This window comes from Bufo gargarizans, chromosome 7 (assembly GCF_014858855.1).
Source record: "Bufo gargarizans isolate SCDJY-AF-19 chromosome 7, ASM1485885v1, whole genome shotgun sequence".
NCBI classification, from domain to species: domain Eukaryota; kingdom Metazoa; phylum Chordata; class Amphibia; order Anura; family Bufonidae; genus Bufo; species Bufo gargarizans.
The window spans coordinates 25,849,375-25,875,884 of NC_058086.1; the positions used below are offsets into that span (position 1 = coordinate 25,849,375).

Consider the following 26,510-nt stretch of genomic DNA (forward strand, 5'->3'; position numbering starts at 1 on the left):
GATGGTGGTGAGTGTACATGGGGGCTGAGTGTAGATGGTGGTGAGTGTACATGGGGGCTGAGTGTAGATGGTGGTGAGTGTACATGGGGGCTGAGTGTAGATGGTGGTGAGTTTACATGGTGGGTGATTGTAGATGGTGGTGAGTGTACATGGGGGCTGAGTGTAGATGGTGGTGAGTGTACATGGGGGCTGAGTGTAGATGGTGGTGAGTGTACATGGGGGCTGAGTGTAGATGGTGGTGAGTTTACATGGTGGGTGATTGTAGATGGTGGTGAGTGTACATGGGGGCTGAGTGTAGATGGTGGTGAGTGTACATGGGGGCTGAGTGTAGATGGTGGTGAGTGTACATGGGGGCTGAGTGTAGATGGGATGTTAGTGTAGATGAGGACAATGTATTTCTCCTCTTATGGAAGGAGCTGACTTTCATATTCTGAACATTTTGCATTATTCATTGAGAGGAAACTCAGTGAAATAATTGTAAGAAATCTGCGTCTCCAGCAATTCATCCCCTTGGTAACAAGATGAAATTACATTTCCGTGACCGACCAGCGGGTGCACTTAATTTTCTACCCATTGAACTTATATAAATAATTTTTATTAGACACAAAGCTGCAAGTGGATATCTACAGTGTGAACATTCCCAGGATGGAGCTGATGTGCTATGCATCATCTGCCCCTACATCACTGCCCGGCGGGGGGGTCATCAGGTTCTCCATAGAAGCCTCATGATGACTCCAGGGTTAGACCCAGTGAAATCAGTGGGCATCATATAATGGGTTCAGGCAACACATATCTGCAATACATGTGCATGCATGGTAGCTAAGAACTGGTTGTGTCCCTGGTTTGTCCAAAGCTCAAGCTTCCTCTTCTATAGGTCTGGTTTTGCAATAGGAAACACGTGTTGTCTACAGCTGAATACATCTAATTGTACAAGAGAAGGGTGACATGGTGGCTCAGTGATTAGCACGGCGGCCTTACAGTTCTGGGGCCGGCGGTTCAGCCCTGCACTGTAATAATAATTCTACTGGTATGTTCTCTGATTCCGAGTTACATCCTGTATTATACTCCAGAGCTGCACTCACTGTTCTGCTGGTGGAGTCACTGTGTACATACATTACTTATCCTGTACTGATCCTGAGTTACATCCTGTATTATCCAGAGCTGCACTCACTATTCTGCTGGTGCAGTCACTATGTACATACATTACTTATCCTGTACTGATTCTGAGTTACATCCTGTATTATACTCCAGAGCTCCACTCACTATTCTGCTGGTGCAGTCACGGTGTACATACATTACATTGCTTATCCTGTACTGATCCTGAGTTACATCCTGTATTATACTCCAGAGCTGCACTCACTATTCTGCTGGTGGAGTCACTGTGTACATACATTACTTATCCTGTACTGATCCTGAGTTACATCCTGTATTATACTCCAGAGCTGCACTCACTATTCTGCTGGTGCAGTCACTGTGTACATACATTACATTACTTATCCTGTACTGATCCTGAGTTACATCCTGTATTATACTCCAGAGCTGCACTCACTATTCTGCTGGTGCAGTCACTGTGTACATACATTACATTACTTATCCTATACTGATCCTGAGTTACATCCTGTATTATACCCCAGAGCTGGAGTCACTATTCTGCTGGTGCAGTCACTGTGTACATACATTACATTACTTATCCTGTACTGATCCTGAGTTACATCCTGTATTATACTCCAGAGCTGCACTCACTATTCTGCTGGTGCAGTCACTGTGTATATACATTACATTACTTATCCTGGACTGATCCTGAGTTACATCCTGTATTATACTCCAGAGCTGTACTCCCTATTCTGCTGGTGGAGTCACTGTGTACATACATTACTTATCCTGTACTGATCCTGAGTTACATCCTGTATTATACTTCAGAGCTGCACTCACTATTCTGCTGGTGCAGTCACTGTGTACATACATTACATTACTTATCCTGAACGGATCCTGAGTTACAGCCTGTATTATACTCCAGAGCTGCACTCACTATTCTGCTGGTGCAGTCACTGTGTACATACATTACATTACTTATCCTGTACTGATCCTGAGTTACATCCTGTATTATACTCCAGAGCTGCACTCACTATTCTGCTGGTGCAGTCACTGTGTACATACATTACATTACTTATCCTGTACGGATCCTGAGTTACATCCTGTTTTATACTCAAGAGCTGCACTCACTATTCTGCTGGTGCAGTCACTGTGTACATACATTACATTACTTATCCTGTACTGATCCTGAGTTACATCCTGTATTATACTCCAGAGCTGCATTCACTATTCTGCTGGTGGAGTGACTGTGTACATACATTACATTACTTATCCTGTGATGATCCTGAGTTACATCCTGTATTATACTCCAGAGCTGCACTCACTATTCTGCTGGTGCAGTCACTGTGTACATACATTACTTATCCTGTACTGATCCTGAGTTACATCCTGTATTATACTCCAGAGCTGCACTCACTATTCTGCTGGTGCAGTCACTGTGTACATACATTACTTATCCTGTACTGATCCTGAGTTACATCCTGTATTATACTCCAGAGCTGTACTCACTATTCTGCTGGATCAGTCACTGTGTACATACATTACATTACTTACCCTGTACTGATCCCGAGTTGCATCCTGTATTATACTCCAGAGCTGTACTCACTATTCTGCTGGTGCAGTCACTGTGTATATACATTACATTACTTATCCTGGACTGATCCTGAGTTACATCCTGTATTATACTCCAGAGCTGTACTCACTATTCTGCTGGTGGAGTCACTGTGTACATACATTACTTATCCTCTACTGATCCTGAGCTACATCCTGTATTATACTCCAGAGCTGCACTCACTATTCTGCTGGTGCAGTCACTGTGTACATACATTACATTACTTATCCTGTACTGATCCTGAGTTACATCCTGTATTATACTCCAGAGCTGCACTCACTATTCTACAAACTTCATAGATAAAATATGCCACCCGTCCCTGCTTGTTCGGTGTCTGCACAGAGCTTGTTGTGGTGATTTATATTCTGGGAAGTGTCATCTTCACACCAGGCTCTTCATCAGACTGTAGGAATATCTCGCTGGGTTACAGGAGCATTCACAGCTCATCTGGTCCTCATGGAAACCATCAGTGAGCCTGTGGACACACATAAGCCCAAGGCCATAGCTGAGCTCTCGTGTGGCAGGATCCAGCAGCGCGGACTGCTCCCACTTTTAAAGGGAAGGACTATCACAAGGTGAACGTATTATGGAATTGTTATTTATGCAAATCCTTATACGACTGGGTCTTTACAGGTGACGCGCACTAGAGGGGGAGCCGGGTGTCAGGGTGTCAGGTCGGAGCGGCAGCTGCAGGCACAATATACATCTGTTCCATGGAGTCTACGTGTGACTGCCTGTAAATGTCTTCATTGTGCCCACACGTTGCAGGGTATAGGAGGTGCCAGCAGACGTCCGCTCACTCTTTCCTGTTTACCTCCTGAACAAAGAGGTTTTCTTTCCCTCTGTGAACATAACACTTCATTTTTGCCAATAATGGAAGAATCCACATAGCGCCTCGCGCCTCGCGCCTCCATATAAACAAGTCATTCTATTACTGCACAATGCTCACCAGGTGAAACCTGAACCTACCATGTGCCATCTATAGTATTGGCAGCCTCTTTTTGGGCCCCCTAAAGGCTCCTATTATTCCAAAATAGGTCCTACATTCTGTGCTGATGAGCTTTCTAGTACGTCCTTATAGAGGGTGGCGTTCAGTTTTTCTAAAAGCTCCAAACCCCATAGAGCTGAATGATAAAATGATAGTTGCCTGTGGCCACCACTAGAGGGCGCCTAGGAGCTTATTGCATACTGGCTATGTATTGAATCCAATAATAAGACAGTGAGCTCCCCCTAGTGGTGACTGCAGGCAGCTAGAATTTTAACCTTTAACTTTTATGCAGGGAGATCTATTTTAAAGAAGTGGTATAAGATCTGTGTCTGTATTTTATGTGTGATTATGATAATAATGTGTCGTGCCTGTGATTTAGCTGTGATCCTTTCTGTGATTGAATATTCTCAGCATTGATGCAATGCTGAATGCATCTGCATCATTTTAGTTGGATGTGGGGGTCTCGCCTCCTGTGTGTATTACAGGTGGGCTCAGAGCCACAAAATCCTTATTGTACAGGGAAAAAGATGAAAGGGTTAATATAACCTTTAAAGGGGAACTCCGGTGTCTTCTGATGCGTCCTATCATTGGCGCTTTTTGTGGGCTATTTCCAGAACCTTTGTGTGACTATGGTCCGTGCAATGTACATGCCTGTAGTGGCGGAGGGCAAGAATACTTCCAGATTAGTGACAAAATAATACCACCATATAGTGACTAAATAATACAGCAACAACGTCATCATACAGTGGCCTACTTAATAGCGCTATATACTTGTTTGTACATATTAGTAGTATGCAAGGGACACACTCAGAGCCAAGATAATAATTCTATATAGTATCTATACAGTATCAGATAACAGTGCCCACATAATACTGCCATATAGTACTTATAGGAAGTTCTGTAACCTTGGGGACAGACCAGCTTTGGTTCCCATTACATGTAAAGTAATACATATAAAGCGCCCTATCTCACTCCGCCCTGCCCTGGCCCTTAGAGGTGTAACTTGAACCCCTGGGCCCCATTGGCAAATCTGTAACGGGCAACCCCATCCACCATGCGCCACTTCTAATACTTATGTCGTCTTATGTGGCGGAGGAGCCTTTAGACCCCTAATGCTTGGGGACCCAGGTGCAACTGCTTCCTCTACAGCCTGCTCCAGCCAGCATCATTACTGCTGATTTATAAAGTACCGCCATATGCTACGTATTTAATAGCGTCATACGGTGCACACAAACATTGGCCATAATCTACAAAAAAAAAATGTGCAGCTGGGGTCAAGGTGGTGCAGGCCCTGCGTCCGTGCGCTCACCATTTCCTGAGGCTGTATCAAGGTCTCAAGGTGTGTGATGCTGCCCTTGAAATCATTACTGTACACACACAGGTTTCAAGGACGCCGCTCTGCATCAATGAGGCAGGATAATGCGCCATGTCCTTGGGGAGGCCTAGAGATAGTGATAAGGAGGCACATGGCTGCCTCTCCTCTCCTGCGCTCCCACTGATGTGTGTAGGTGTCTGTAGGCTACAGCACAATGATTTATGGACGTTGCGAGTGACTCATTGCTCTGCATTGTGATGTCACAGGCTGGGAATAGATAAGTAGACGCGAGAGCGGATTTATACGAGGGGAGAATATCAAGGACGTTTCATCTTTGCTGCATGTAAAGTGTGTGGTATGCAGGTCCTGGAGCTGAGCTATAGGGGGTGCTGCGGTAGTAATCACCCCCCCCCCCCCCCATCCTGGAGCTGAGCTATAGGGGGTGCAGCGGTAATAATCACACCCCGGTCCTGGAGCTGAGCTATAGGGGGTGCAGTGATAGTAATTACACCCAGGTCCTGGAGCTGAGCTATAGGGGGTGCAGCGGTAGTAATCACCCCCCCCCCATCCTGGAGCTGAGCTATAGGGTGTGCTGCGGTAATAATCACACCCCGGTCCTGGAGCTAAGCTATGGGGGTGCTGCGGTAGTAATCACACCCCGGTCCTGGAGCTGAGCTATAGGGGGTGCAGCGGTAGTAATCACACCCCGGTCCTGGAGCTGAGCTATATGGTGTGCAGCGGTATTAATCACACCCAGGTCTGGAGCTGAGCTATATGGGGTGCAGCGGTAGTAATCACACCCCGGTCCTGGAGCTAAGCTATAGGGGGTGCAGCGGTAGTAATCACACCCCGGTCCTGGAGCTGAGCTATAGGGGGTGCTGCGGTAGTAATCACACCCAGGTCTGGAGCTGAGCTATAGGGGGTGCAGCGGTAGTAATCACACCCCGATCCTGGAGCTGAGCTATAGGGGGTGCAGCGGTAGTAATCACACCCCGGTCCTGGAGCTGAGATATAGGGGGTGCTGCGGTAGTAATCACACCCAGGTCTGGAGCTGAGCTATAGGGGGTGCAGCGGTAGTAATCACACCCCTGTCCTGGAGCTGAGATATAGGGGGTGCTGCGGTAGTAATCACACCCAGGTCTGGAGCTGAGCTATAGGGGGTGCAGCGGTAGTAGTCACACCCCGATCCTGGAGCTGAGCTATAGGGGGTGCAGCGGTAGTAATCACACCCCGGTCCTGGAGCTGAGATATAGGGGGTGCTGCGGTAGTAATCACACCCAGGTCTGGAGCTGAGCTATAGGGGGTGCAGCGATAGTAATCACACCCAGGTCTGGAGCTGAGCTATAGGGGGTGCAACGGTAGTAATCACACCCAGGTCTGGAGCTGAGCTATAGGGGTTGCAGCGGTAGTAATCACACCCCGATCCTGGAGCTGAGCTATAGGGGGTGCAGCGGTAGTAATCACACCCCGGTCCTGGAGCTGAGCTATAGGGGGTGCTGCGGTAGTAATCACACCCAGGTCTGGAGCTGAGCTATAGGGGGTGCTGCGGTAATAATCACACCCAGGTCCTGGAGCTGAGCTATAGGGGGTGCAGCGGTAGTAATCACACCCTGGTCCTGGAGCTGAGCTATAGGGGGTGCAGCGGTAATAATCACACCCCGATCCTGGAGCTGAGCTATAGGGGGTGCAGCGGTAGTAATCACACCCAGGTCCTGGAGCTGAGCTATAGGGAGTGCAGCGGTAGTAATCACACCCTGGTCCTGGAGCTGAGCTATAGGGGGTGCAGCGGTAATAATCACATCCAGGTCCTGGAGCTGAGCTATAGGGGGTGCAGCGGTAGTAATCACACCAGGTCCTGGAGCTGAGCTATAGGGGGTGCTGCGGTAATAATCACACCCAGGTCCTTGAACTGAGCTATAGGGGGTGCTGCGGTAATAATCACACTCAGGTCCTGGAGCTGAGCTATAGGGGGTGCAGCGGTAGTAATCACACCCTCACCCTGGTCCTGGAGCTGAGCTATAGGGGGTGCAGCGGTAATAATCACACCCAGGTCCTGGAGCTGAGCTATAGGGGGTGCAGCGGTAATAATCACACCCAGGTCCTGGAGCTGAGCTATAGGGGGTGCAGCGGTAATAATCACACCCAGGTCCTGGAGCTGAGCTATAGGGGGTGCAGCGGTAATAATCACATCCAGGTCCTGGAGCTGAGCTATAGGGGGTGCAGCGGTAATAATCACACTCAGGTCCTGGAGCTGAGCTATAGGGGGTGCAGCGGTAATAATCACACCCAGGTCCTTGAACTGAGCTATAGGGGGTGCTGCGGTAATAATCACACTCAAGTCCTGGAGCTGAGCTATAGGGGGTGCAGCGGTAGTAATCACACCCCGATCCTGGAGCTGAGCTATAGGGGGTGCAGCGGTAGTAATCACACCCCGATCCTGGAGCTGAGCTATAGGGGGTGCAGCGGTAATAATCACACTCAGGTCCTGGAGCTGAGCTATAGGGGGTGCAGCGGTAGTAATCACACCCCGATCCTGGAGCTGAGCTATAGGGGGTGCAGCGGTAATAATCACACTCAGGTCCTGGAGCTGAGCTATAGGGGTGCTGCGGTAGTAATCACACCCAGGTCTGGAGCTGAGCTATAGGGGGTGCAGCGGTAGTAATCACACCCTGTTCCTTGAGCTGAGCTATAGGGGGTGCAGCGGTAATAATCACACTCAGGTCCTGGAGCTGAGCTATAGGGGGTGCAGTTGGGGTACTGAAACTGTGTACATACATGCGTTTACGTGGGTGTTTTTTTTGTGTGTCTTTTTGTGCACTTTTGGTTCATTGTTTTTTTTTCTGCCCCTTTTTAGCCTGCTCTTGCATTTTTTTTTGTTGCTTTACCATACCTATTTCATAGGGGAAAAAAAAGATTAAAAAAAATAATGTAATAAAAACATAACATGCATTTTTAACCAGAAAAAAAAAAAAAAACAGAAAAAGAGCTTTCCCTGTCTGCCTCCTCCTGGGACCCCCACTGATGACAAGGACAAGGCACCCTTCATGTCCATTAAAGCAGCAGTGCTGATTTCTAGGCGCAGTCTTTCGACACACACGCTCATGCGCTATGCTGAAAGGGTTAATGTATATTTTGCATTACTATTGTCGAACGTCCGCATTGTTTTCCGGAACTGAACCAGTACTTCCCTTCCAGCAGCTGCAGCCATTACCAGAGTCACTGAACCCAGAATCAGACTCTATTCAGTCACCAGACAGCACATTCCTTCTGAGCGGCGCCCCTTTAAGGGATGGAGACCACCTTGTTAAAGAAAAATATTGGATGTGAACTTTTAACCACTGCAAAAGTCGCCATTGTGGCCGTTTTTCCCTATTCTTAAATCCCAAGTTGCTGATCATTTAAGCCCCGCCCACAACAGCAAGGCACATCCATTTAAGCAAACCAGTGTAAGCACCGGCCACGGAACAAAAAAAAAATCGGACTGTTGATAAGTATGGTGGGGATCATTTATCAAACTGATGTAAAGTAGAACTGGCTTAGTTGCCCATAGCAACCAATCAGATTCCACCTTTCATTTTGGACAGCTCCTTTGGAAAATGAAAGGTGGATTCTGATTGGTTGCTATGGGTTACTAAGCCAGTTCAGCTTTAAACCAGTTTGATAAATCTCCCTTGGTATTGCTTGTGCCATAATGCATATATAAAGTAGATTACCTACATTTTCTGATGCTTAGAAAGCTGGGTGACAACCAACATGGCCACTACTGAGGATTGTCACCCAGCTTTCCCCAGGTCCAGTCCCAACCTTTAAAATCCCTAATCATGGAATATTTTAATCCCCATTCTGATTGGCAGGGTATTGGTACTGAATTTGGCATGTCTGGGGCCCCAAATAAGGTTATATCCCTATCTGTCCCTATCAGACGGCAACATTTCGGTTGTCCCACAACTAAGCCCCGCCCCCATCTGTCAGCTAAACCCCGCCTTCAGTTTCTGCTACTGCTCTACATCTGGGAAGGGCCCCTCAGGTCCCAGTGCTTCACCCTTTATTTATTTTTCAGCCAATCTCTTGCAGCCAGCAGGGGCCACACTGATCTCTGGGGGCCCCAAGCATTTGATTGGTTTGCAGTAAAGTCCGCCCCTGCTGACCAGGAATGCCTCTCAAAACTGCAAATACAGACCCTATTTTTTTGCAACCCTGTGTCAATGAGATATCCCTGCAAAATACTGCAGATGTGTCATTCCGGGGTCTGGGAAAGCTGAAGGCAGACCTGAGATCATACGTGGGGGGATGATAATCCCTGTAGGTGCTACCATGGCAGCCATATTGGTTGTTGCTCAGTTTTCCCACAGGCAGGTAGCTGACCAGTACGGCGGCGGCATAGTGAATGAATGCGGGGTATGACGCTACCATGGTTACGGTGGGGATTAATGGATGTTTGGTTCTTAGCAGATTGCAGGATTTTGTGCTCTGAAACTGAATGCTGGAAAGCAAAAGCCAGGCGGGAAGCCGAGACATGGCGAAGGAGCCGCTACAGGATGATGACCACTACTCAAGATGATGCATCACACATAAAGGGGGAGATTCATCAAAGTGGTGTAAGGGAAAACCGTCAACCAATCAGATTCCAGCTTTCATTTTTCAGAGTTCCTTTGAAAAATGAAAGGTATAATCTGGTTGCTATGGGCAACAAAGACTGTTTTCCCTTACAACATTTTGGTAAATGTCCCCCTATGACTGTCCTGGCAGCGCACAGCAGAGGAGCTGTTGTAATCCGCTGTCAGCCATCGCCGTGCTAGGATTTCACAACATATCTGTATGTGGTGTCAGAGGCCCGGGGCAGATTTATCACAGCTATCTAAGGCCTCATTCACACGTCCGTGTCCAGATTTCCATCCACAAAAAAAACGGATATGCTAAATATGACACCTATACGGATGTGTCCATGGCCCCATAGGCATTAATGGCGCAGTGGGCTGTGGCCTCGTCGATAATGATCGTTCACCATCAACCTACTTCTATCTAATGTCTACGGCCATCTTTAAAAAGGAAATCAGGCCTTGTTACCCATAGCAACCAATCACTGCGTAGCTCTCATTTTTCCACAGCAGCTTAAGAAATATGAGCCGAGCTCTGATTGGTTGCTAAGGTGCAGCGAGCCCAGTAGAGAAGAGAGGATAGGAGTAGTGATAGTAGCAATGCTGGAGGTTGTAGTTACTCACTCTGATGCTCTCCTGAGCCGTGAAGTGATGGGATGGGCGCACTTTTTCCTCCCTTCGGGGGACACACCCTGGTCTTAGTTTTATTTTATTTTATTGGGGTTTGTTTTTTTGATTGACAACACCAGGCTTGATCATGTTTTCACTGTCTGGCCCTGTCAATCAAAGTGACAGAGCGAGCTGACATGGGGGCGGTGGGGGTGATTGGTAAAGTAAATATTAATCGAGCTGGACATGCCCTTTAAATGATTACATTCTGCGTGCTCTCAGTCACCACTAGAGGGAGCTCAGGAGGTTACCACTTACTGTTCTATTAATTAAGTTCAGTCTGTAAACTGTATACAGTGAGTGAGCTCCCCCTAGTGGTGGCTGCAGGTATCCAGAACTTGTCATTTGCAATAACTTACAAAAACTATATTTTTATTATATTATTACGCATTATTTTCCATTCATATCATATCATTTAACTTTAAGTCTATGCTGGGAATTTGTAGCTCTGTATCAGCAGGATAGCTTGAGGGTGACCAGCTTTACATATGTCTCCCATGTACTACTGGGCCCCAAAACATACTGCCCAACGATGTGGGGGGTTTTTTCCCCCCCAAGATTATCCTGTAAAGCGGAAGTCAAATGGGGCGATACTTATGAAAATGTACCTTAAAATGTGCATTTCTAAAATATTTTGGGGGGGGGGGGGGGGCGCTCCTGGCAGATTAGGCGAGGCTGGGAGAACTGACAATAGCAGGGTTGTTAGACCCTTCGCCAACACGGGCACCACCTGTTGGGCCTCCGACTACCTGTGTCCATTAGTGCTACTGTGAGTGTTGGTTGTCACGTGTACGAAAGAGATTGCAGCAAGATAATAACGGGTGCTAATTTTTAATTAAGGGAGAGGTTATAGCACCCAGCGCTGCGGTGGCAGATGGCCGGGATTACACGGAGCGCTTGTTTTGTTTGGCCCATGTAATAACCGTAATTTACCCAATGTTTCTCCTAGTAGCACGCAGCCGAGGGAAGCTGCACCAATGTGAGCGTCCGGTACCCGTCATAGAAACTGAGCAGTGGATGTTACTATTTACCGTATGTTAATTAAAAATATGGCTGGTGTAGAAGAGTTGGGTTTGTCACTTGGCAGAGCTCATTGTGATATTGATATGCATTATTAGGGGCTCTATTTAGAACTGCAAATAAACCTTCTGCGATATTCTGAGGCACTAACCATGAAACTCTAAAGAAATGACAAATTTAGCTCTGCTACATATATCTTTACCGCCACAGCAAATCTGAGTTTGCAAACTCGTCCTAAAATAGGGTGGATAACTTTACCTAGGGCGTTATGCATAAAGCAATCTTTAGTTTCTTCACATGCCACAGTTTTCCTTATAGGGGTATTCCTATCACAGACATTGGGGTCATATCGCTAGGATATGCCTCCACTGTCTGATAGGTGCGGGTCCCACCTCTGGGACCTGCACCTACAATGAGAACGGAGCGGGGAAATGAACGAAGGGCGCACTGCGCATGTGCAGCCGCCCTCCATTCATTTCCATGGGGCCGCTGAAAATAGCCGAGCGCTGGCTCGGCTATTTCTGTCTGCCTCATAGAAATGAATGGGAGCAGGGGCCGCGCGTGCGCAGTTCGCTCCCATTCACTTTTATGGCAGCAGCGCTTGGTGGTGGATGGATCCCGGGGTCCTCCAGCCACAGCTCTCCCCGCTCCGTTCTCCTTGTAGGTGCAGGTCGCAGAGATGGGACCCGCCCGTATCTGACAATGGGGGCATATCCTAGCGATATGCCCCCATTTTCTGTGATGGGAATACCCCTTTAAGCTTTCCCTTTAGTTACGGCTGTTTTAACCTCTACAATATGAGGATCTTCTCAAGATGGCTCCTCTGCCAGTTCCCTGAGGTCAAAACTGCATTCCCTCACTTCCCATACACACTAAGCCAGCAGCTTCCTGCCAGCCAATCAGATTGGATTACTGAGAGACACGCCTCCTCACTCTGAAGCCTAATGCAGCCATGCAGTGTGAAGGACCGCCCCTCTGTCTTCCGTTTATACTGAAGGGAAGACAGACAAGCCATAGCAACGTTCTTTTAAGGGACCAGTGGAAAGGGACAGGGGACATTAATGAAAGCTGTTATTATAAGGTAATTACGGATCTTTTGGCAATCATTGACAGACTAAGGGTCCATTCAGACGTTCGTAAGTGTTTTGCTGTCCGCACTTAGGTAAACATGCCATCTCTGATAAACTAGCAAATAAAAAAAATATGACAGTTACCCTTTAAAATGTTAAAAAAGAACCATATCTCTGTACATAGGAGCAGTATTATACATAGGAGCAGTATTATAGCAGTTATATTCTTGTACATAGGAGGCAGTATTATAGTAGTTATATTCTTGTACATAGGAGCAGTATTATAGTAGTTATATTCTTGTACATAGGAGGCAGTATCATAGTAGTTATATTCTTGTACATAGGAGGCAGTATTATAGTAGTTATATTCTTGTACATAGGAGGCAGTATTATAGTAGTTATATTCTTGTACATAGGAGCAGTATTATAGTAGTTATATTCTTGTACAGTCTTATAGTAGTTATATTCTTGTACATAGGAGGCAGTATTATAGTAGTTATATTCTTGTACATAGGAGGCAGTATTATAGTAGTTATATTCTTGTACATAGGAGGCAGTATTATAGTAGTTATATTCTTGTACATAGGAGGCAGTATTATAGTAGTTATATTCTTGTACATAGGAGCAGTATTATAGTAGTTATATTCTTGTACATAGGAGCAGTATTATAGTAGTTACATTCTTGTACATAGGAGGCAGTATTATAGTAGTTATATTCTTGTACATAGGGAGCAGTATTATAGTAGTTATATTCTTGTACATAGGAGGCAGTATTATAGTAGTTATATTCTTGTACATAGGAGCAGTATTATAGTAGTTATATTCTTGTACATAGGAGCAGTATTATAGTAGTTATATTCTTGTACATATGAGGCAGTATTATAGTAGTTATATTCTTGTACATAGGAGCAGTATTATAGTAGTTACATTCTTGTACATAGGAGGCAGTATTATAGTAGTTATATTCTTATACATAGGAGCAGTATTATATTAGTTATATTCTTGTACATAGAGGCAGTATTATATGTTCTTGCCTATTAGAGACTGCAGTATAGAACTGACAGTAATAATGTGAAGTATGAGATGATGTTTCTCTGTTCTATACTGTGACTGGTATTTAATAATATACTGTGTAGTTTGCATTATCTTTAATTCGCCATAAATATTTAAAGTTTATATATATATATCTCAGTGCAATTATACCTAATCAATATTGGTGAACGAACAGAATCTCTAGGAAAGGGAGTAACGTTTTGTGAGGAAATGCAATAAGCAGAGCTGGAGAAGGCAGATGAGTCCTTGTAAATGACATGAAGAGTATTGATCAGTTCTGTTCTGTTCTCTCTCCAAGGCCAAGACACACTGAAATAACCCATTGACCTTCCTGACAATTGTTTGTGATCTGATGTTTATTCTCTCCCCTCCCCCCTTGCTGCTAGGGCTATTATGTAGCTTCCGTAGGTCACTATAAGCCAAGAATTTCCCCCACCTCATCCTCCGAAATCATTCTGTGCCGAATACTTTCTTAATATACCTTCTAAACCAGGCATCCTCAAACTGCGGCCCTCCAGCTGTTGTAAAACTACAACTCCCACAATGCCCTGCTGTAGGCTGAAACCTGTAGGCTGTTCGGGCATGCTGGGAGTTGTAGTTTTGCAACAGCTGGAGGGCCGCAGTTTGAGGATGCCTGTTCTAAGCAGTGAACGCTGCTCCAAATCCCCTGCATAGGCATAAAGTGAAGTAAAACATTTTTGCAGTCTGCAGTCACCACTAGGGGGAGCTCGGAGGCCTGTATGGTAATTTTATGAGCCACAGTTACTTCACTCATGGTAGATCCGCATTTTTTCCCTTCTAATGTAAACCTATGGGCATTGCATTACATTACTTTGCCTTTGTCGGATATCACAGAGCCCCGGCCTTGTACTTGTATTAATGGAGCTCTGATATAAATTGGTTCAATTGGAGAAACTAATTAGGAGATAATTGTTAACCAATTAGGAGTGCAATTACATGAAGTAATGTCTGTGCAGTACAGTGAGAACTAATTATGATCATAAGTAACAACGTATAATTATTATCCAGGTGATATGTGATTTATAGAGGAGTTATACTACAGTGCCAATTCCCCTACATAGAAATAGAGAAGAATGATAAAAGTTTTTTCTGCCCGCAGCCACCACTAGAGGGAGCTCATGAGCTTGCTAAACACAGTGTTATGACTGAGCAGAATGCATGAACAGTCTGCAGAGCGCTCCCTCTAGTGGTGGCTGCCGGGACATATTATCATTGAGCTCTCTCTGTTTTTGGAGCTGTGTGTCGGAATAATATGACGCCAGGATATGTTTAAACAGAAATAATAATTGTAACTGTGACCTAACATGGGGATGTGTTGTCTTGTTCTTCTGCAGAGAAAGATGGGAGCTCTGGGGTCCCAGAAATGGAGGGATCGGAGCCAGCAGGTGGCGGGGAAACAGATGAAAAGGCTGCTATCGCTCCTCTGGTGCTGCCTGCTATGGGACCAGTCAAAATACCCATCCCAGAGAGAGAGACGTGGACCCGTCAGATGGATTTCATCATGTCTTGTGTGGGTTTTGCTGTTGGCTTGGGAAATGTATGGAGATTTCCGTACCTCTGCTACAAGAATGGTGGAGGTAAGAGACTATCTATCTATCTATCTATCTGTCTATCTATCTTATATTTATATATATATGTCTCTATCTATCTCTCTATCTCTCTATCTATATATCCTATATCTATCTATCTACCCTGAGGGGGTCCTCTGCCACATAAGAAGATGCCAGTATTATAAATGGCACATATAGTTGATGGGACCCAGTACAGGTTTTTCTTTAAGGACCTTCTAGTTCATAGTGGTGTCACCCAGCTTTCCTAGGAGCAGATAAAAAGCCAACAAGAGAGGAAGATTTGTAGTTAAAGGGGTCATCCATTATAACAACATTACCTATCCACAAGATAGGGGATAAATATTTGATCGGTGGGGGTCTGACTGCTGGGACCCCCCTGAGTCCCTGGAGTGACAGTCCCCCACACTCTATTCCTCTCTGGTGATCAGTGGAGCGCTCGACTGTCTCCAGCAGTCCCATAGACACGCATGTGTGACTACCACACCATTCACTCTGAAGGAACCCCCTTCTCGTGGTCCTGGGGGTCCTGAATACGTTGTTATGACAGACCAGGCAGGGGTTGTCACCCAGCTTTCTTAGAGTCCTGTGATGGATGTGGGCAGAACCTGGTTCTCGTCTTCTCAGGCTCTCGCCTCTTGTCATGGAGCTATTTTAGTTTTTTTTCTGGATTTTCCATTACTGCTGTGATACAAAAATGTCCTTAAATAACTGCTGATCTCATCGCCAAATGTAAACTCATCCCTGGAGTCCTCCAGACGTCCCATTAAGTGCCCTAATGGCCCTTCTCTAAACTGATGAGAAACTGGCAGCGCCAACGGCCGCTATAAAGGGGCACGTGACATGGTGAGATGATATCTAGGTATGAGAGAGAGAGAGCGTCGTCTGAACACACACACAAAGTTGCAGCCATTATGGAGGCTGTAGAGAGCTATCTTTTGTCACTCATTGACCTAATTCCCGGCTCACTCTTCCTCCTTCTCGTGAATTTCACTCCCATAGTTGCTAACTGATCGTATCAAAAAAATCATAGGGTGCTCCTATAGCAAAGCCAAAAGGTGCAAAACTGTGAAAAAGGAAAAAGACATGATGTATGAAGTGCAGTTGGAAGTATATAATTCTGTGCTGATTGTTTCATGATTTGTCTATGGGGCTCGGTGCTCTGTTTTCCAAATTCCCTGAATAGAAGGAGAGATAAACTATAAAATTCTGGTTGCCTGCATCCAACACTAGGGGGAGCTCAAAGCATATGGATTTTCCATTGAATGTGTGCAGTAAACAGAAACTGGAGCAGTTCAGTGCTGAGCCCCCTCTCACCAAAGGCCCATAGCACTGGGGCAATCTCCTATTGCCAAGAGAGGGATAACTAAAAGGGATAAAAGTTACGGCCCCACCAAAGCCTCCATGAGGTCATTGGCCCCTCTGCCAACTCTGCCAACCCTGAAACTATCAACGACTTGTAAGGTGTGATAAAGCATTATGTAATGTAGACTTAGCAATGCCACCCCTGTAGGACATGTGATGGTGCATATAGATAGATAGACAGATAGATAGATGGATAGATAATAGATAGATAGATAGCTATTAGATAGATAGATAGATAATAGATAGATTTGAGATAGATAGATAATAGAAAGATATTAGATAGATAATAGATAGATAACAGATAGATAATAGATAGATAATAGAAAGATAATAGATAGATAGATAGATAGATATTAGATAGATAATAGACAGATAATAGATAATAGATAGATAATAGATAGATTTTAGCACACACTTTTGCAGTCTCACACATAATGACGGCGCACACACGAGTTGGCGATGGCCACATACGAGATATACTTGTCAGCCTTTCTTTTAGGCCAGTTTCACGCTGCCGTTAAGCTTTTCCATATTCCCGCTTGCACACGTGTGCTGCCAGCAGTCCGCCCGTCCCCTTTCACTATAATGGCCAAAGCATGGCTAACATGCCGAGAGGCGGACGGACAAATCGCGCACGGACTTCCGGCAACCCACATGTGCAAAGGGTAGTACGGAAAAGCTTAACGCCAGTGTGAACCGGCCTTACTCACTCTCCCAGGACTTTGTTTCAGTCCCGTGCACAATCACCATCTTTCTTTGTGGGGGGACTCTTTCCGCTCTGACACCTCTGCTCCCTCGCGGTGCCCCGCAGCTGTGGCCACTGCCACCTTTTCTAGCCCTGCATCCTGTCACCGGAGCTAGCCACATCTGTTTAGGGGAAGGTGCACCTAACAAGGGCTTGACAGCTAACCCCCTATCAGGACTCCAACTGTACTCTCTCTCTCTTGCATCTTGGAAACCTTCCTGCATCACTGCAGTTACTGGTGCAAGCACGACCACCGCTGCTGGATTACAGGGTGGTCAATCATAACCATGGAAACAAACAGCTTATAATGTGATGGAAAATTGGATCCAGGCGGCAAAGGAAGCAATATGGATAATCACAATACATTAGCGAGTGCCTTGTATTAACTTCCTCTAGATGATAAATGCCATTTGCTGAAGTGAGAGGACCCCTTTAAGTTTCTACTCTGACTCCTATGTATGGAGCAAAATGATGCAGCATTTTTTATTTATTTATTTGTTATTGCAGGAAATCCCATCAATGTATTCATATTGCATCATATTTTGCCCCCAGTGGCCATAGAACCAGACTTCTATTAGCCAGGATTAGTGCAGCCCCTACTCCTGTGACCTGCCCCCCATCTCCCCACATAATTGCTCCTCGTGTCGCTGTAATAAGAATGACCTATATAAATACTGCTATGAGTAATCAGAGCGTCTTCCCCCTCCACCCTTCCAGTCTTGCAGAGAATCATACACTCTAAAAATGGAAATCTGCAGCGATGGGGGAGGGATAAAAAAAAACAAATGTCGAGGCAGCGTCGCTGCGAGGTGGAGGAAACCGGGAGGAGGAAGGATCCATCTGCCATAATATCAGCCTCATCAAAGCTCCGAGCAATGTCAGGCCTTAGCCACCCCCTGAAGGGATGTAGGACACCGACTCCGACCCGACGCCACCCAACAATGTCCAATACCAAAATCATACCAATAAATGGAACGGGCCATCATTTTTGGATCTGATTATTTCATCCCAGATTATATTTCAATCTTTTTTATTGTATTTTCAGTACATAAAAGATAAACATATTTTCGTGGACGCAGCCATGTTTATAGACGCGCACATTGTATTTTGCAGCAATTTCATCCCAGATTAGCTGCCATTACGGAGCATATAATAGATTATCACTGAAAAGAGGGGGGTTGTCCAGCCTTTCTTTGAGAAGTTCCAATAGCACTTTATTTCGTGTCAAAATTTAAAAACATCCAGGTACAGGTAATATTGGTCTACGCGTTTCAGCCCTTACTCGTGACCATTGAACAAACACTAAGTCCTCACATTTATAGGAGGAGAAAACCGCATCTGGACCAATCAAAGGCTCATGCGGCCGCTCCCTCCTACAAAGATATATAACAATATTAAACTTAAAATATTCTCATAATGAATATAGAGAATGTAGGGAATCTGGTGTTCAGTACTGAAGGAGCAAACCTAACCCTTTATTTAATCCTAGAGATTTCTAATCTGAAAATCTAAAGGGATTCTCTATTTAGAAGTTTTCCTTCTTCTGTCGCCACCTCTTGCTGGTCTATTGACGCTTTCAATGCCTTGCACAAGCATATCCGATGTATCGCCACCATGAACTACCTACCGCAAAATGAAGGCTGGCCGCAGAAACATTGCGGCTTTCACGGTGCGGTACATCAGATACACGCTTTCTTATCCGGGTTTTTATAGCATTTGTGGTGCATCCCACGTATTGGACCGAACATTTAATGCATGTGATCAAATAGATGGAAGACGTTGTGTTGCAGCTTAAGAAAGATTTTATTGCAAAGCTTTGGCCAGTGACACAGGATTCAAATGATTTGGATATTTTCATGCATCTACAGCAAATACACACAGAATGCCCACATCTATAACTGCCCTTGGTAGATAACCAAGTGTTTTGAAGAGGCGATGTTCCTTTGTTTTTCTGAAACGTACTTGGGCTAACTGTACTCGCATTGTAGGGGCTCTACGTGCTGCACATTTATACCAGTTAAAGCCGCCTCACTCCAGTTTTTATCACATGCTAATACCGGAAAATATTTTTTAATAATGTTGCAAATCTGTGTGTATTCATTGCTGAACTGTGTAACAAAAACATTCTTTTTTGTGTAATTTGTATCACAGTTCGTGTTAGTTTTTTTGACATCCATATTTATCAATTTGTCCCTGCTCATGCCAAGAACTTCTTTAGGCCCCTTTCACACGGGCGAGTATTCCGCGCGGGTGCGATGCGTGAGGTGAACGCATTGCACCCGCACTGAAACCCGACCCATTCATTTCTATGGGGCTGTTCACATGAGCGGTGATTTTCAGGCATCACTTATGCGTTGCGTGAAAATCGCAGCATGCTTTATTTTGTGCGTTTTTCACGTAACGCAGGCTCCAAAGAAATGAATAGGGTTGCGTGAAAATCGCAAGCATCCGCAAGCAGGTGCAGATTTGGTGCGATTTTCACGCACGGTTGCTAGGAGACGATCGGGATGGAGACCCGATCATTATTATTTTCTCTTATAACATGGTTATAAGGGAAAATAATAGCATTCGGAATACAGAATGCATAGTACAATGGGGCTGGAGGGGTTAAAAAATAATATAACTCACCTTAATCCACTTGATCGCGCAGCCCGGCTTCTCTTCTGTGCTGTGTGCAGGAAAAGGACCTGTGGTGATGTCACTCCGGTCATCACATGGTCCATCACATGATCTTTTACCATGGTGATGGATCATGTGATGACCGGAGTGATGTCACCACAGGTCCTGTTGCTGCACACAGCACAGAAGAGGTGCCGGCTACGCGATCAAGTGGATTAAGGTGAGTTAAATGTTTTTATTTATTTTTTTAACCCCTTCAGCGCTATTGTACTATGCATTCTGTATTCAGAATGCTATTATTTTCCCTTATAACTATGTTATGAGGGAAAATAATACAATCTACAGAACACCGATCCCAAGCCCGAACTTCTGTGAAGAAGTTCGGGTTTGGGTACCAAACATGCGCGATTTTTCTCACGCGAGTGCAAAACGCATTACAATGTTTTGCACTCGCGCGGAAAAATTGCGCGTGTTCCCGCAACGCCCGTCTGAAAGAGGCCTTACTGTGTTTTATCATCATATTCAGAACACTTCTGTCAATGGGTAGATTCGCTGTTACAGCCATTAATTCCCCACATTCCAGGCTTTTTGAGAGACACCAAGTCCGTTTTACAAGCCGTAAAAGAGTTAAAGTGGTTTGACCATTATTCATGGGTCACAGCAGATGTGATTGCCTTATACCCCAGTATTCCACATAATCTGGTCACCACTTCTTTGCTGTGGTTTCTAAATAATTTTGGAGACTTTACAGATCTACTTATTGAGTATGTGGTGGCTGCGGTGGACTTCCTCCTCAGGCAGAATTTTTTTTATGTTTGATGATTTTTTTTTTTCTTTAGACATCAGGGGTGTCGATGGGGGCCAAGTTCTCTCCCTCCATAGCCAATATTTTTATGGCATGGTGGGAGAGAAATTTTCTCCTCATCGATACCAACCCATTTGTGGAGAACATCAGGTGGTATGGCCGTTACATCAATGACCTGATCTTCATATGGTCTGGCGATGTGGCGGCCATACGCCTTTTCTCCAATTATCTTAACACTTGTGTGGACAGTATCCAATTTACTGTTCATTTTGACACCTCCCGCCATAGTGTTTTTAGATCTCCACCTGAGGGGGGACTCCGCTGCAGCCTCCATTCACTCAAATACATACAGGAAACCAACCTCAGGTAATACATTATTACACGCGAGATCGTGTCACCCCAACATACCTAAAGGGGAACTCATCAGAGCTAGGAGAAATTGTAGCCAGCAAAACATGTAGGAAAAGGAGGCTGAAGATATTGTCAGCAGATTGTCCAGCAGAGCTCACCCCAAAAAGTTGATGACAAAACGCAGTAAAGAAGTTCTTGGCATGAGCAGGGACAAATTGATAAATATGGATGTCAAAAAAACTAAAATGAACTGTGATACAAATTACACCAAAAAGAATGTTTTTGTTACACAGTTCAGCAATGAATACACACAGATTTGCAACATTATTAAAAAATATTTTCCGGTATTAGCATGTGATAAAAACTGGAGTGAGGCGGCTTTAACTGGTATAAATGTGCAGCACGTAGAGCCCCTACAATGCGAGTACAGTTAGCCCAAGTACGTTTCAGAAAAACAAAGGAACATCGCCTCTTCAAAACACATGGTTATCTACCAAGGGCAGTTATAGATGTGGGCATTCTGTGTGTATTTGCTGTAGATGCATGAAAATATCCAAATCATTTGAATCCTGTGTCACCGGCCAAAGCTTTGCAATAAAATCTTTCTTTTCTATTTTTTTTAGGCTAATTAAAATCCTTATACTGTGATTTTTCAATATATAGTGCTCTTACCCTTTTCTGTTGGCTAGTTTCTTTAAAAACGGCACTTTTATAATATGTAAATTACCGCTCTACCAGCAAGTAGGGCGGTTACTTGCTGGTAGCCGCCGCACCCTCCTTTCAAAAAAACGCCCTTGCTCCTCCTGCTTCCCCTCCATCTCCCTGATCAACAGGCTCAGGCAATAATGGGGTCTAGGTAATATTGTATCAAAAGGGGAACATCTATATTGGGGCGTGTGTAGAGAAATTGGTGGGGCTTAAAATTTCCCACAACTTTGGATTTTGGGCAAGGTGGACCCACTCTGGAGCTCGGGAGGTGCCTGATAGGTCCTGCTCCCCGTTAAACACTGATCTGTTGGCATGATTCGTGTGTATTATGTGTACACAGGTGTGTTTCTTATTCCTTACTTGCTGATCGTCTTCGTGGGAGGTATTCCTGTGTTCTTTTTGGAAATCGCTTTGGGTCAATTCATGAAGCAGGGCGGAATCGCAGCGTGGAACATCGCCCCACTTTTTAAAGGTAACCTACATTTATATGGGACCTGTCATCTACAGAAAGGCCAAACGGAAACTGGCTTCCTACAAGATCCCACTCATATGGAGTGTTGGGCCTTAGGGTCTCAAAATCTACTCTGGCACATAAGAGGATACCTGTATTATAAATGGCACATGGTATGTGCCCTCAAACCTGGAAGTCATGTCTCTGGTCGAGTATCCACCCTCAAAGAGCCACATAGCAAAATTGGAATAGGCCCTGTCCCAACATGACATGAAAGGCACATGGATATTTTGGTCTCCACTTTATCCCCCATGTTCTTTCCTCCATTGAATGGCCTTCCAGTGATTGTCCATCATCACAGTTATTACTGACTGCAACTCACCAGTAGATACTGACCCCCCTTATTTGATGTGCCCCATACCCGCCAGTATGCCACCAACCATTGTAATTACGCCCATGTTCTTCAATTGGTGAAGTATCTAATGTTGTCTCCTTTCTACAGGTCTTGGTTTTGCCTCCATGGTGATAGTGTTCTTCTGTAACACCTATTATATTATGATCCTGGTCTGGGGCCTTTACTATCTAGTACACTCATTCACCAACACCTTGCCCTGGGCCACGTGTGGAAACCCGTGGAATACAAAGGAGTGTACTGAAGTCTTCCTTGTAGATCAGTGCTCCAATGAGACCACTACAAACGACACCAATTCCAGCTTCATGTACAACATCAGTTGTGACGCTCTATTGAACAAACGTTCCCCCATCATTGAGTTCTGGGAGTAAGTAGACTTATATTCATATGTACACGGGGGCAGTATTATAGCAGTTATATTCTTGTACATAGGGGGCAGTATTATAGTAGTTATATTATTGTACATAGGAGCAGTATTATAGTAGTTATATTCTTGTACATAGGAGCAGTATTATAGTAGTTATATTCTTGTACATAGGAGGCAGTATTACAGTAGTTATATTCTTGTACATAGGAGCAGTATTATAGTAGTTATATTCTTGTACATAGGGGCAGTATTATAGTAGTTATATTCTTGTACATAGGAGCAGTATTATAGTAGGTATATGCTTGTACATAGGAGCAGTATTATAGTAGTTATATTCTTGTACATAGGAGGCAGTATTATAGCAGTTCTATTCTTGTACATAGGAGCAGTATTATAGTAATGTTCTTGTACATAGGAGCAGTATTATAGTAGTTATGTTCTTGTACATAGGAGCAATATTATAGCAGTTATGTTCTTGTACATAGGAGGCAGTATTATAGCAGTTATATTCTTGTACATAGGAGCAGTATTATAGTAGTTATATTCTTGTACATAGGAGCAGTATTATAGTAGTTATGTTCTTGTACATAGGAGGCAGTATTATAGCAGTTATATTCTTGTACATAGGAGCAGCATTATAGTAGTTATATTCTTGTACATAGGGGGCAGTATTATAGTACTTATATTCTTGTACATAGGGGGCAGTATTATAGTAGTTATATTTTTGTACATAGGGGCAGTATTATAGTAGTTATATTCTTGTACATAGGAGGCGGTATTATAGCAGTTATATTCTTGTACATAGGAGGCGGTATTATAGCAGTTATATTCTTGTACATCGGAGCAGTATTATAGTAGTTATATTCTTGTACATAGGAGCAGTATTATAGTAGTTATATTCTTGTACATAGGCAGTATTATAGTAGTTATATTCTTGTACATAGGGGGAAGTATTATAGTAGTTATATTATTGTACATAGAAGGAAGTATTATAGTAGTTATATTCTTGTACATAGGGGCAGTATTATAGTAGTTATATTCTTGTACATAGGAGCAGTATTATAGTAGTTATATTCTTGTACATAGGAGGCAGTATTACAGTAGTTATATTCTTGTACATAGGAGCAGTATTATAGTAGTTATATTCTTGTACATAGGGGCAGTATTATAGTAGTTATATTCTTGTACATAGGAGCAGTATTATAGTAGGTATATGCTTGTACATAGGAGCAGTATTATAGTAGTTATATTCTTGTACATAGGAGGCAGTATTATAGCAGTTCTATTCTTGTACATAGGAGCAGTATTATAGTAATGTTCTTGTACATAGGAGCAGTATTATAGTAGTTATGTTCTTGTACATAGGAGCAATATTATAGCAGTTATGTTCTTGTACATAGGAGGCAGTATTATAGCAGTTATATTCTTGTACATAGGAGCAGTATTATAGTAGTTATATTCTTGTACATAGGAGCAGTATTATAGTAGTTATGTTCTTGTACATAGGAGGCAGTATTATAGCAGTTATATTCTTGTACATAGGAGCAGCATTATAGTAGTTATATTCTTGTACATAGGAGCAGTATTATAGTAGTTATATTCTTGTACATAGGCAGTATTATAGTAGTTATATTCTTGTACATAGGGGGCAGTATTATAGTAGGTATATTCTTGTACATAGGAGCAGTATTATAGTAGGTATATTCTTGTACATAGGAGCAGTATTATAGTAGTTATATTCTTGAACATAGGAGGCAGTATTATAGTAGTTATATTCTTGTACATAGAAGGCGGTATTATAGTAGTTATATTCTTGTACATAGGAGCAGTATTATAGTAGTTATGTTCTTGTACATAGGGGGCAGTATTATAGTAGTTATATTCTTGTACATAGGAGGCGGTATTATAGCAGTTATATTCTTGTACATAGGAGCAGTATTATAGTAGTTATGTTCTTGTACATAGGGGGCAGTATTATAGCAGTTATGTTCATGTACATAGGGGGCAGTATTATAATAGTTATGTTCTTGTATGAAGGAGCAGTATTATAGTAGTTATATTCTTGTACATAGGCGCTGTATTATAGTAGTTATAATCTTGTACATAGGAGGCAGTATTATAGTAGTTATAATCTTGTACATAGGAGGCAGTATTATAGTAGTTATAATCTTGTACATAGTAGCAGTATTATAGTAGTTATAATCTTGTACATAGGAGGCAGTATTATAGTAGTTTACTCACACGTTTTACACGTTGGTCTCTTTGGCAGAAATAAGGTGCTGCAGATCTCCAGTGGCCTCGATGAGCCTGGGCAGTTAAACTGGCAGATGATACTTTGCCTGCTGGCCACCTGGATTATTGTCTATTTCTGCATCTGGAAAGGAGTAAAGTCAACAGGAAAGGTAAGAAGCCATCGAAGATTGCAAAGATGTCTCTTACCCAATACTGTGTGAACAATGGACTGAATGGTGGAAAGGGGTTCAAAATATAGGAGATAGGGACCTGGTTATAATGTATCAGGCAGGTGGACCACGACCACTCTCGCCAGCTATTGATCACATATAATATTAGCGGGCGTGGCCTGCCATGGGTAACCCGCAGGGCCATAGCTGGACCAGGCGCATGGCACGTTACAACAGCGAGCTCTGATACATTGCAACAAGCTGTGCACCAAGATTAGTTTATTATGATCAGGGCTCACGCACATCGCTCTGTCCTATGGCGGCTGTATGGCTCCCTCCATGTGCTGCCGAAAAAAGATATTCTTCCCATAGAAGAAGGAAATATGGAACCAGGGGGAAAATAATCATCTGAAGCCCTCTTTATGAAACGTTCGTGTAATGTGACTCAACTTTCCTGATGTCCTGCATGGCACAAGTGCAGAGGCCGGAGAAGATATGAGGGGAGGTGGGAGTTGTGTTACTCAGCTTTCTCATGTCTCTCCACATGTGCCATGCAGGACAGCAGACAAGCTGGGTGCTATTACATCATGCAATGTCACTCAGATTTCCTGCTATCCTTCAAGGCATAAATGCAGATAATAAGACCATGGAAAGGCAGGAAGGGGGGGGGGGGGGTTCACTCAGCTTTCCCAGAGACTCCTGTCTCTGTACATGTGTCATGCAGGATAGCAAGTAATGTAAGTAATGTCACTGTCTCCCAGCTGTCCTGCATGACACAGAGGATGGAGGAAGGCGGGCACTCACTTCCTCACACTTTTCTCATGTGCCATGCTGGACAGCAGGAAAGTTGGGTGGTATTACATCATGTAACGCCCCAGATTCTTGTCAATATACGCTGAACACCGGCTGAACCTACCAGATCCCATTCTCTATAATGGGTCTGTTGGGTTCCGGCATGAGTACTGCCATTTTGTAGAACAAAATACTTCTGCACGAGGTGGGGCAGGGGAGAAGTTACGCTGGGTTCACACCTAAGCATACTGGATGCGCTCTGTATGAGCGTATAAACGCGCGGCTCCGGAAACAAGCAAACGCCCATTGTCGCGCGTTCCCGGAAGTCTATGTCGGGAGCGGGCGACAATACGCCCCAAAGAAGCTCCTGTACTTCTTGGGGCGTTGGGCGTTTTACAGCACGATCGTACGCGCTGTAAAACGCTCAGGTGAGAACCATGCCGATAGGGAAGCATTGGTTTTTGCTTGATGAGCGTTTTAAAGCGCG

At 44.2% G+C, this 26,510-nt stretch overlaps 1 protein-coding gene across 1 annotated transcript in view; it reads left to right on the top strand.

The window, feature by feature from the left end:
* LOC122943371 (sodium- and chloride-dependent creatine transporter 1-like) overlaps window positions 1-26,510 on the top strand; it is a 70,846-nt gene that overhangs the window by 16,121 nt on the left and 28,215 nt on the right. The window contains exons 2-5 of the mRNA XM_044301049.1: window positions 14,773-15,015; window positions 21,940-22,071; window positions 22,553-22,829; window positions 25,099-25,231. Of these exons, the coding sequence (XP_044156984.1) occupies window positions 14,773-15,015; window positions 21,940-22,071; window positions 22,553-22,829; window positions 25,099-25,231 (785 nt within the window). The remainder of the gene's footprint in view (window positions 1-14,772; window positions 15,016-21,939; window positions 22,072-22,552; window positions 22,830-25,098; window positions 25,232-26,510) is intronic.